General features: G+C 42.9%; 1 protein-coding gene across 3 annotated transcripts in view; it reads right to left on the reverse strand.

Annotated features, from left to right (window-relative positions):
• Positions 1 to 12963, reverse strand: part of LOC131221043 (nuclear transcription factor Y subunit C-2-like) — a 37939-nt gene extending 24976 nt beyond the window's left edge. The window contains exon 1 of one of the 3 annotated variants that reach the window (XM_058216130.1): positions 12806 to 12963. Coding sequence is in view for 2 of the 3 variants with exons in the window: in XM_058216127.1 (XP_058072110.1) it covers positions 12197 to 12241 (45 nt within the window). In the remaining variant the exon portion in view is untranslated. Of the gene's footprint in view, positions 1 to 11344; positions 11393 to 12196; positions 12257 to 12805 lie in introns of those variants that run through there. The other 2 variants (XM_058216127.1, XM_058216128.1) reach the window with 2 other exon arrangements.
• Between the last annotated feature and the right edge of the window lie 462 nt (positions 12964 to 13425).

Below are 13425 nucleotides of genomic sequence, written 5' to 3' on the forward strand. Positions count from 1 at the left end.
GAAATCGAAGCATTTGAAGCCGAGGGGGAGGGAGGGAGAGAGTCGAGGGAGGCCGGATTCTCCGAGTTGTATGACTGGTTATCATACTCCAAAGGGTTTGCACATTCCTAATGGTTTACAGAGTATGAAGTGAACTCGTAAGTGATATAAGCATCGGGCCAATTTCGGACTACTCGAATGCCTCCAAAATGGCCCGAAATTCATGCAATTTGTGGAACTCGTTCTAAAACAGCCTGAAATTTATTCTTTGAACTAATCCCTACCTTTATCCTTTCTATTGATGTGAACATGGGCTGCCTTAGAAACTACTGAAACTCATTCAACGATCCTTTAATTTTCATTTTCTAAATTCTCATATCTAGGCAACTTTGGCCAATATACCAACTTATTTCATGTCTATGTTCAGATGTCCTTGGTTCTTCATAAGTTGAAAAGACTCTAAAAGGATTTTCTCTAGCATAGCAATGCAAATAAGCACGAGTCTCCAAAGGGATTTTCTTTTGAAAGGCAATGCAAATAAGCACAAGTCTTATCAAGTGGAATGGGGTTTGAATGCCACAACAGTTAGGGAGCAAGGGTATAAAAAAAACCTTAAAAAGATGAATCGGGCTCTTCTTGGGAATGGATTCAAGATCGGGGTCTACAAAGCATCTAAAATGCGGAAAGTCGTGTGCAAGGTATTCTACAATTGTAATGGTGGCCATAATAGCCATTGTGACACGTTTTTCTTTTTGGAAAGAAACCTATATCGCCCCGAAACAAACCGTTACAGGGCTTTTACAGCCATTATGGGTCATTTTTTTCCGCAACGGACGTTACAGCCTCGTAACACTCGATGGTTGCCACTGTTACAGTAATGTAACAGCAGTTACAACACACCTTGGTTGTGTAAAGAGGAAGAAGAATTCCTTAAAGGTATATCTTTCAAAATTGGTGAAGGCTCCGTAGTCAAATTCTAGGAGGATAGTTGGTGCAATCTCAGACCCATCTGTCAGGAATTTGCTTTACTGTATTACTTTAATTGAGGCAACAATTTCATAGTGTTACAGCTTGCACAGGTAGACGGTGGTATGGGATGATGCATTTTCACCGCATTGAAATCCTATATTTAGTGCATATACATGATGCCCCACATGAAATGTGAATTTTTCCGGACCATTCAGATATTTAGAGCTCGCAATGGAATTGAACGGGGAGAATCACTATCAAGTTGTTCTACTGTCTTGAGACAGAGGAATGGAATATTCCAATCTGCTCCCATAGTCCAATTACGAGGTTCTGGAAATAGCAAGGCCCTCCTAGGGTGAGTATTTTCAGGTGGTTAGTCGGAAAGAATAAGGTCCTCACCACAAATCACTTAAGGGAGTTGTGTATCACCAATGGATGTTTGTGTCAGAAAAATGAGGAAATTATTGGTCATCGCCTCATCCATTGTGGATTTGCTTCGAAGGTTTGGTGGGTGCTGGAAATTACTTCAGGCGGCTTGGGTTACACCATGCTCCATTCCTGACTTGTTCCTAAGGTGGGACCATGCTTTTGGGGCTAACCCATCCCTCCTAGCTGTCTTACATCAAATGAGAAAGAAAGGCATAAGTAAATAACAAAGATTTAACAACATATCAGAGTCACCGATTGTTCTCTACACCTGAAAAGGAAAATCCTGATATCGCTGAAGGTCCTTGGTGAGGAACAAAGGTGTGGGGTGGGTTAGCCCCTCACAATCAGGGTTTTAGTTTACATCCTTCTAGCTTATCGGGACTGATGATTGCTCATTGTCTAACCCCTTTTTTCTTCTGTACTTCTTTGCTTTTGATTTTTTTTTTTAAAAATGTAACCAATGCACCTCGAGAATATGCTGTTTTTTTTTAAAAAAAAATCAGTGAATTGCATGGAAAAGTTAGACATGATTTAATATGTAGATTTATGTTCAGTTTTACTCTCTGTGGCCTCTATTTACATTCCATAATGCGTCAAAATTTCCTCCTTGACATATTTCGAAGAGGAAAACACAACCTAAAGATCTGAGATAAGCAAAACCACTAGAAAATTGTTATCAAGGAAGGTGGATTTCGGGCTTTAGATTACTCCGTTCTCATAATACTTTCTTTTTGTAACTCCTAGGTAAAAAACAACAATATTCATATCTTTCTGGAAAGGAAACTATAACTTAAAGCATGAAGAGAAGCGGCAACATATTTGGGTGCGGGAGCCAGGAGGCATCTCTTTCAAAATGTCAACAACCAAAAACAACTCAAAAACAAATGCAAGAGCATGAGTAAAAAAGCATGGTTCAAAGCAGGAAAGGCGCTTAGGAAAAAGGTTCCTGCGACTAAGAAGAAAACACAGGAATGGCCAACATGCCAAAATGTGCTATTCCACTAGGAAAACAAAATGAAATCAAACACTTCCATTTTTGTTACTTGTTATACAATGAATATTTACAAGCCAAAAGCTTTCTCACAAGTCACAACAAGTGACTAGCAGAGCATTTGATGCCCAAGACATTCTAGTGTAGATATCACAGCATTTGTCGCAAAATTAAAAGAAAAAACATCACAAGCTAATTCTATTTAAAATTACAGTCACTGAAATTATTTGTATCCCATCATAAGTGGTGGGGAGAGAATAGAGGAATCCAGCAACAGAGGATATCATAATTCACACAGAAAAACACAGCATAAGGATAGAACTATACCTATTTAAGGGCAGCAGTTCCCGCAATTATTAGCCCAAAAGAAGCCAAAAGATTTCACTAAAAGAGTTTGCTGGCTCTTCCCTCAAACTCTTAAACACCTTTTTTTTAACCTGGTCCTACTTGACTCAAGACTTGAGTGTCTAGAGATTAGAACCGCTATACTTTCCTAATTGTGAAAGCAAAGAGAGCCCTTGGAACCTTTCCCTGCACTGAGGAGACCGTTGCAGAGTGTCTCAATAGACTAACTTGCAACCCAAACAGCTACTGTGACACGCACGGCTTCCAAGTTAAGAAACCAATCAGCTAAATAACACATGCCCCAGCTGATCATTAGAGTGACCCACCAAACTATGAGATCCTATTTCCTTCGCAGCAAACCCCAAGTCATGACTCATGATTTGATTTTGTAGTTGCTTGTCATTGAGGCAGTCGAGTATATTCTGTAGGGCTAAGTTTGAGGTCGTCCGTGAGATAAAACTAGAGCTTCTGATCCATGGTTTGAATCAATGAAAATCCGTTCTTTTCTTCTTCTTTTTTTCATTTTTTTAGCAAGGTGAGTAATAGCTTAATTATAATGAAAATATAACTAAAAGTAAAATAGAAGGAGAGAATCCCCAAGCAACAACGACTAGAGCTGGATTCCCAGCATGGTTCTAAATATCGTCCAAAACAAAGTCGACTTGGTCAAATCATCTCAATTTCAGTGGGCAATAAAGCAAGTCACCTGACCAAAATGGGACTGAAATAGACCGACATGGAATGAGTTGGTTTAAGTTGGGGTAAGTCGTACCACTTTCACTCTCTACGTGAGTCAACACTAAAATAGTATAGCCAGTATGCATGCCAGAAAAAATAAAATCAGCAGCATCTTTGTGAATGGCCTTTGTATTGAAGATAAAGATGAAATAGTGGAGGAAGCTATTGCGCATTTCAGAACCTTGCTTACGAATGATCGATGGGATAGACCGCATTTGGACCACCTTCGGATGGATAGACTGTCAGCTGAAGATGCCAAAGCCTTAGAAGCTCCTTTTACTGTGGAAGAAGTGAGATTGGCCGTGGACTCCTTAGGCAGTGACAAGGCTCCAGGCCCCGACAGTTTCCCCATTTGCTTTTATATATCTTTCTGGGAAGTGATCAAAGAAGATATTATGTTCTTCTTCAACGAGTTTCATGATAGGGGAAGATTGTCTAAAGGATTGGGGGCCTCCTTCATTGCGCTAATCCCAAAAGTTTCGGGTGCAAGTTCCTTCAACAATTTCAGACCCATCAGTCTATTAGGGGGCCCATATAAAATTCTGGCGAAAGTCATGGCTTCCTGCTTGAAGAAGGTTATCGGGAAATTTATATCAGGTCATCAGAGTGCGCTTATTTTGGGGAGAGAGATTATCGACTGTGCACTTATTGCTATTGAATGTTTGGATTCTAGCCACAACGATGGTTCGAAGTCAATTTTTTGTAAATTGGACATTGAAAAGGCTTACGACCATGTGGATTGGGATTTTTTACAATACATGATGAGGCGTATGGGCTTTGTAGAGAAATGGCGTGGGTGGATTGGAAAATGTCTAGGGTCGGCCTACTTCTCCATCCTCCTTAATGGGACCCTGAAAGGCTTCTTTAGGAGCTCCAGAGGCATTCGCCAAGGCGACCCACTATATCCCTTCCTCTTTCTCATAGTGGAGGAAGCCTTTTCCGGAATGATTCAGTCAGGTCAAGAGGCAGGCATTCTAGGCGGTATCAGAGTGAGAGGTATGTCTACCCCGATATCTCATATCCAATATGCAGACAACACCCTGATTTTCAGCGAAGCAGATCCAATCAAGGTTGGTAACTTACGCACTACGATTCTTTGTTTTGAGGCAGTACAGGGTTAAGGATCAATTTGGCAAAATCTAAGATGGTCGAGGTTAATTTGAAGGAAGAGGAGGTTAGCGATTTTGCAGATATTTTCAGGTGCTCTTCGGTTTCGCTTCCAGTCTCCTTTGTCGGTCTTCCATTATGTTTGGGCTCGCCCCCTAAATCCCTCTGGGATAAGGTTATCAATAGGTTCGAAAGCTACCTGACAAGATAGAAATGTAGATATCTTCTTTGAGTGGCCGCCTCACTCTTATTAAGGCAACTCTTTCAAACTTGCCTTTATATTTCATGTCCCTTTTCAAATGTCCAGCCTTAGTTTTGGCTAATCTTGAAAGATTAAGACGGGACTTCCTTTAGCATGGCAAGGAAGAGAAAAAGAAGTTCCATCTTGTTTAATGGCATCAGGTTTGCAAGCAGTTCAAAGAAGGTGGAGCGGGGATTAAAGATCTCAAGAGGATGAATAGGGCTCTCCTAGGGAAATGGATTTGGAGACTTGGTACCGAGGGTGATAGTCTTTGGAATAAGATTATCAAAGGGAAATATGGCAGGTCTTTCGGTGGTTGGTGGACCAAGGATTCTTCTCGCTATAAGGCCTCGGCCCTTTGGAAAGGGATCTCATCTTTGAAAAGGGAAGTTCTCAAAGGCATCGGTTTCGTCCTAGGTAAAGGAGACAACATCCGATTGTGGGAAGACATTTGGGTGGGAGATGCGCCTTTGAAAGACAACTTCCCGAACATTTTTTGTCTTGCCTCAAATCCTGCTATCCCTGTTGCAAGCTGCTTCTCTATCTCGGCTAAGAAGATTGAGTGGAACGTCAACTGCAAGAGGAATCTCCATGATTGGGAGGTTGAAGAGTATGCAGGTCTCCTTGAGCGTATCTACAGGGGCATTCCAGATATTGATATCCCAGACAGATTATATTGGAAGGCAGACAAATCCAATAGATCCTCAATTAAATCTTTTTTACGCCTTGCTGAATCATGAGTTGGCCTCATATGATGATCTCTGTCATCTCTGGAAATATTTGGTCCCTCCAAAACATGCTGCCTTTGGGTGGTTAAATCAAGAGGATTCTCACGGTGGACAACTTGAGAAAAAGGGGGATGCCCATTGTTAATGTCTGCCTTTGTTGTATGAAGAACGAAGAATCTATCGATCATCTACTTCTTTTTTGTCCTTTTATCACTCGGATTTGGTCAGAATTTCTCAACTGCTTCAATATAAAATAGTGCTTTCCAGGTTCGGTGAGTCATCTCCTTAAAGCCTGGCATGGGGTTAGATTAGGCAAGCAAAGGACGCGCTTATAAAGAATGGCCATTATTGCGATTTGGTGGTCGGTTTGGGAAGAAAGAAACAGTAGATGCTTCAGGGACATTCCAAACTTGGATGCGGTTGTAGCTAGTAAGGCTAAGCGATTAATGATTGAATGGGCTGTTGTAACACCCCGCACCTTTAATACACGAGTGTTACTATTAAACCCTTGCTAGTATAACTGTGAACCTAATTACTAAATAGTTCTAACTTAAACCAAGACAAGGAGAAACCTTCAACCATTTGTCGAAACCATCCATCAACACCTGGGCACGTCACTGAAGTCTCCTAAAAACTAAACAAGACCATGCACTAGTCCCATGGAAAAACCTAATAACCAACCTCCCCATCACAACCGTTAAATCTTGGGGTCCAATCACCAACTGTCCAAGAGTAGACATTATGGACAATTGAACGGATGGATGGTTGACCAGGTGTACACATGTAGTGGTAGCGTGCGAAAGGCACGATGTACGAATGGCGTTGTTAAGAATATTCAACAGACCCAGTAACTGGGCCTGGACACACCAGTGACCCTAGGACTCCTTTTTGACCATTGAAATCTAAAACCAGAAAAGATCTGACCCTCCGATCGTTAGGGATTCATAAATGAACGCCCCAATCATGACATATGGGCCACCCGGACGCTGGATCGGTTTGATCACGGGCCCTATGCCTCTAGTGAGGCCCCCGAGGAGTATGAACGGTGTGGATTTCATGATTTTATCGTGATGGGGCCCACGCTAGAGTGCATGTGCACCTTGGGTGGCATACACACAGCGCACCATACCGTCTAGGCGGTCAAACAGGCACTGACCTGACAATTTTCATAAAAGCAGAGAATCTCCCATTTTCCCGCCCGCAGTGAATTTGAACGGACGGTGTCCGTTTTGGACAAGTGATGGCCCACCTCCAACCACCATCTGTGCGATCTAAACCATCCATCAGGTAAAGAGGCCCCGGACGACCAGACCCACGTCGATCGTGCGGGTCGATTAAAGCGTGCATGCGCACGAGTTGGGGCCACATAGGAAGCGTGTGGTGGCTTCTTTCCAAAAGGAGATAGCATGTGGTTGCCAGCCTGGCGATCCGCGTGCGGCTAGAACTTGCAATCCCAGCCGTCCTTCCCAACACCAATCCTAGCCTTTCGTCCAGCACCAAAGAAGGCCGGGCAGCCTCCCATCGGGATAAAAGGTTGCCAAAAGGTTTCCTAATAGGGAAGGCTTGCTGGCGTGATCCAGGCCTCCCGCCAAGCCACGTGGAGGGATCTCTGCCATTCCCTGTAGGGCAACAACGACTCCCTCAAAGGAGCCTCCCATCTCGCAAGAAGACGTCGAAAGCGGAATATCTCGTGGGTTATTACACTCAAACAAGGTGGGGTAGGAAAAGTGGGCCCCACACTGATCATAGGCCCCATTAGACCCATTCAAACGGACCAAATCATCGTGTTAAGCCCAAAAAAAAAACACCATTGGAGGCGTCACCATCTTCTCCGTCCAACCCAAACCCGCCATCATGGCATGGGCCCCATTTTCAGATTAGAGATGCTTTTTCGGTAGGCCACGATGATGGGAATTCATCCCTCATGGCAGATTGGACTCATGCACGACTCATGCACACAAGAATCAGAGGAGAGGACGTGTGTAGGACTGCACCAATCTCGACCATTCACTGTAACGGCCAGGGCAACCCTCCGCCCATAAAACAAACCCTATTCCCTCGGGATTCTCACCACCATTTCAGGAAAGAAAAGATAGGAGGAAAGAGAAAGAGCGTGTGTGGGCGAGACTCACTGCCGTTGCTTAGGCTGCTGAATCCAACCGGCCAACTTAAGACGAGTTGCGTCGGGCGGGCCAAAGGCTCCGTGGCAGAGGAAAGGAAACGGAGAGGAAGGGTGAGAGAGAGAGAGAGAGAGAGAGAGAGGAGGGCCGTGAACACTGCCCTGCTACACCAACCCAACACGGCCAACCTCGAGCAGACTCAGTGTGAGGGGCCTGCTGAACCGTTGTTGGACTTTGCCGAGTCCCGATGACAACTCAGACTCAAAGGCTGAGTCTCTCTGAGTCATCGGGAAGGGGCCTGACTCAGTTTTCCTCGAGCCTAACCACCTGCAAACGCCTCACCTTGGGAAGAGGAGGAAAGATCAGCGGTTGGACTTCAGCCCATTCGTGCACTCAACTGACTTGACCAAGTCGACTCGAGCCCAAGCTTGCTGAGTCCCTAGCGTAGGTCGTGCGCCTTCTTGCAGTCACTCTCTCTCCAGATTTCCGGTACTAAACAAGGATTTGAACGTGTTGCCACCAGGTAATGAAGCACGTCAAGTTAACTCGATTTCTAGGATAACTCATGAGGTGTTGTGCAACTCTAACCATTAGAAACACATGCAGGTTGACACTAAGCAGGGCTGTTGAATGCACACAACCATCACCAAACTCGTACGCGGTCGTAACCAGCTAGGTAAAACCCATAACCGAGCTTAAACTAGTCTTATCAGCCCAACCTTAATAATGTGTAGTTGCCATTTCAACTCAGGCTTGGGATCAACTAGGCACACCCATGTGGGTCAGGGTATCTAGCTAGCTTAGCCAGTGCACATTCCTAACTCGAGATAAGGTTAGTAAAATTCCTTCATAAATTGGAATACAACTTAGATATGTGATCATTGGTCTTGACTTACTCTAAGCTCACATTCTACTAGGCTGAGAACAGGCCTGACATTAAATTAGAAGGCAAGGACTGGGCATCTAGAGGTTGGGTTTCCTCTACCACTACTCTGCTTACCTCTATAACAAGGAAACTCCACCAACAAGGTGATGACTTTTCCCCTTAAGCTTTCTATCTCCAAGTTAGTCCAAGGATAGTTTCCATTTAATTCATAATTACTAATTTAGAACTTTGATAATTTATATTAGATGGCTCATATTGATCAATAATCTGCAAGCCATGTTCATATAATAGACGTTAAACTACACGTGCTAAGTTCACACTTTAATTAATGGCTTGTAAATCATGTTCACATGTAATAACCATTATGACCTATGTTCTAAGTTTTCATTTCAATTGATTAACTTATGCCTAGAGTTCATAAATTCCTGTGATAGTCCAAGATTTTATCATTAACACATAATTTGCATATTGTAGCCACACACCTCTACATATCTACAATTTGTTTGTAAGTCACTATAGAATCCAAATCACTACATTAAATAGTGGAAACCTCACTAATGTGCGTGAGCCCACACATAGGGTGCAACGAGACAGATTGTGTTAAAAATAGACCATCGACGTAGAGGTTATTTTGGTGGTGGGTTATTGATGTGGATTTACCACTCATGGGATGTTTCCGCCTACGTGGCCTTGGGATGAATTCTTTACCGCCCTGATTTAAACATTGTCCTACTATCTTGATTTAGTATTTACATCATACACCCTTTTTACCGCACCGACTTATTTTATCCCAAGATTTGGTATTTGCCCTTGCGGCTTCGATGATTCATTCTCATACAACCATGTGATGGTAATTTCCTCTATATTGAATTTGATTGACCACTAGTCGAAGGGTTCTATTAAACATCTTAAGGTGGGAAATCTCATGAGTAGGGGATAGTGGAATGGGACACTATGTCTGAGTTGTCGGCCTACGCTGGGTGATGAGCCCCCCGTAGTGACCTTTGAGTTTTATTAAACAGGCTGGTTGCAAATGAAATAATAATTGTTGGGCTAATCATGCATTCATAGCATACGGGCGATGACTTATGGCTAATTCTAGATGCTGTAGCACGTGCCCTTAGTCATGGTATCGTTTCGCTAGCTTCCAAACAATCGATTATCGACCCACCTTCGGTGAGTTTGGCACTACGCATGTACTATATAGTTTCGCTAGTGACCGGCCACATGCATGAGTTTTGCCCAAAAGCCAACTGGATGAGCATCCCCAATTGATGTGCACTCATAAACCCATGCATTAATTAAGACTGCATTCTTGTATTGTTTTGTATGCCTTGTTATGTTTTTAAACTATACTTGTCTAAGGCGGTGGTGCGTAATCTTGAGGGGAATTCATACTAAGTTGGCCACTCATCCATCGAATATTCAACCGTACAGAGTATGCAGGAATAGACAAAGGCAATTATGCTGCAGGCCCTGAGGTCGTGGCAATAAGATCAGAGAACGGATACTACGAAGAAGAGTCGCGGCAGGAGGCAGCTGAATACTATGGACTTAATCAGTAGTTGCAATATTTCCTTTATAGTTTGTCTTGATACATTGAAACTTATGAATTTTGTATTTAAGGTCCCCATCTGAGTGGGCCAGGATCTTAATATTTGAGTATATGATATTATCTACACTTGTTATGCTATCGCACTCTGATTCTGACATCCTATCATTTACTGGATTTATTAAACACTCGGGATTTTGGAAAACGAGTTCTATACTCGGGTTCTGGAAATCGGGGCGTTACAGCTGTCTACGTTGTGGGTCTTAAGGATTGTGATTTTCTTTTTCTTGGAGTCTAGTAGAGATTGCTCTCTCGGCGATCTCTCTCCACTCCTCCGCTTTGTGTTTCCTTTTCTTTCCTAATATATATATCATGACTTTTCAAAAAAACACTGAAATGTTGTTTAAAACCCTGATGTCAAGCCTCGTCAAACCATTAGCTACACAATTTCCTTCTCTAGTCCCAACAGAAATGAATGCAAGTAACAGAGAGAATGCCTGTTATTTCCCTAATTTCCTCCACCCATGTTGATGATCTCCAAAGATAACCATCAAAGATGAAGCCACCTAATCGCATTAGAGGAGTGACCCCCTGTGATAGTGGGTGGCGCTTCTACCTATTTCATCCCCACCTACACACAATTTCCTTCCCAACATAAATGAATGAAAGGAAATGAGAGAACCTCCCTATTTGCCTAATCTTCTCCACCCATGTTGCCAATCTCTAAGGATAACCATCCACAAAGTAAGCCACTTAATCACATTAGAGTCACCCCCTATGAAAGTGGGTGATGCTTGTACTTTTTTTTCTTTTTTTTTGAAATGAAAAGTGGGCGATGCTTGTACTCTTTTTTTTTTTTTTTATAATAATGAAAAGTGGGTGATGCTTTTAGCCATTTAAGTTCCTTCATATCCACTCATTGGGCCCTCAGCTCAGCCTCATTGGCATGGTTTTCAATAGGCCATGCTCAGGTCAAGATGAGTCAGGTCGAGCCCAGCTCGATTAAATTCTAGGCCCAGCCCTATCCCTCAAGCTTGAAAGTTAGGCCCAAGCCCAGCCAACGCCAGATATAAATGGGCAAAGATTTAGGCTCAGGCTGCACCTTGAATGGAAATTGCCACAAAATTAGAGGACCTCTCCCACCTCTAAAGTGTTCTTTAACTCTCTTCCCTTTTGTAAGAGAACTTTCCATTTTACATGATCTCAAAAAAGTAAGAACGAAAAGGTAAATAAAGAGAAGTTATCAAGTGCCGCCTCACCACCATAACCTTACGGAGTGCACTCCAAGCCATGCAAAAGGTCGGTCCCCAATTATTAGGGTGTGCTATACCACGTCAACTTTTATTGTCCCCGCGTTGCCTGACAAGAGTGGCAAGTGGCATGGGGACATAAAAAGAGGGGATCCCATCAAATTATGCCAGCCTAGGATAATAAACTTATGATCTCAATCTTACTTCATTGTCTGTCAAGAAGCAAAAGAGGCTCGATTTCCAAGCTTAATCAAACATAGCTCACTTCTGGTTGGGTGTGCAGCAATGACAAATCAAAATACTCTCCCTGAAAAGGAGATGACCCAGCCTCATCTTCCAATACACGTGAAGATCACTTGGTGTGAGAATCAAGGTGATCCACACATTAGGTGGTCACATCTGCATGCATTGGGACAGATTGTCAGCTGTCCACTAATTTTAAGTTGTGTGGCCCACATGATGAGCAGATCAACCAGACTTTCATATCAAGTAATCTTCATGATGGGCGCTGACCATTGGCCTAGTTTGGATGTCCTACACACTAGACATGCTGGCCAAAAAAAAACACATTCTGTGGTAAGCTTAAGACACCAAAGGCAGTACCTGATATTTCATCAGACATGAGAATAAAAAGAAAGAACATATCAAAGTTCAAACAAGGAGCTTATTTGCTAGAAGCCTTCAAAACTTCAAAGACTCCAAATGGGAATTTTGGTTATTTTCCGACCCACTTTACAACCATAACAAGGCACTAAGGATTTCGATTACGGATATGGATCTAATTTTTTTTTTAAAATAATAATAATAATAAGAAGAAGTGTACGACAGCTATCACGGTTTGTTTATGATATCACACCTCACCTGAATGGCTACTGACAAATTCAAACGCTGGGCCCCACTAAGCATGAGTTCATGAGCACAAATTCAGGCCAAGACCAGGCCCAATCCCGGCTTGTGACAGGCTGAAAGCCTCAGACAGACCTAGAACTAGATTCGACCGGGAGGCAGGACATAAACCAAACACCTATCAAATCTAAGCTATAGCCCAGACCGTTTATCCATCAGGTCCTAAAATTCAGACGTCGGCCCGCCAAACAGGCCCGAGCCGAGCCCATGTGGCGGCCCACCGGGCCCATTGACAGACAGAGACAGAATTCCCCACTCAATTTCTAATCTTGCAATCATCCTCATCTCTCTGGCACGTTCCCAACATTACCGCACCAACCACCGTTTGATCGAAGGATCCAACCGATCGGACGGATCAGATCATATCATGGGAATCAGTAACTATTTGTTCATAAATTCAGCTAATTTCTACACCAGAAAAGATTCAGACGTAAATAAAGTGAGAAGGAAAAGCACCAAAAACCCTAACCATAACCAGATCATGTATTCAGCACGAGATCTACGGCAGAGAAACGATACGAAATTTACGAAAATGCCATCAGAGGTTGCAGAGAATGCATTTACCTGAGAGCGATCGGATCGTTCAAGAAGGCTGGAAGGAAAACCCTAGAGAGAAAGGGGTCCGTCTGATGGAGGAGAGCTGGGTCGCAGGGAATCGGGTACGGGGTGACACGTGGCGGAGGTGGGGACTTCCGTCGGAGGAAGGTGCTGTCGTATGTTTTACACGTGGACGGAGGGGATTGGTTTGGTGTGCGTAGGCAAAGATGCTCCTTCCCAAGGAATGCTATGTGTACTCGTTCTTGTGCACTTTGTAGGAGCATTCGCCTCACGCGTGCAAAATGGGAGAATAAGTGACAGATCTGAACCGTTCATCAAGATATTCCAACTGAAATTATTGTTTTTGAGTTAAATATATTAGAATTATGCATTATATATACCATAATAAAATGAAATAAATAACCCGTTAAATGAAATATACGAACGGTCAATATTCTATGCGAATATTTAGCCTTATAAGTTATATATAATAATTATTTTTAATATTGACTATTCGGAAAACGGGGATTTAATGATGAACGGTTCAGATATTTTGTACGTGTTAAAAATTATCCATGAGTGATGAGAGTGGATCTTCGATGTGCACTGGAGAGCTTACACAGAACATTTCACCTCCCCAAAAATAA

This window comes from Magnolia sinica, chromosome 12 (genome assembly GCF_029962835.1).
Source record: "Magnolia sinica isolate HGM2019 chromosome 12, MsV1, whole genome shotgun sequence".
NCBI classification, from domain to species: Eukaryota; Viridiplantae; Streptophyta; class Magnoliopsida; order Magnoliales; family Magnoliaceae; genus Magnolia; species Magnolia sinica.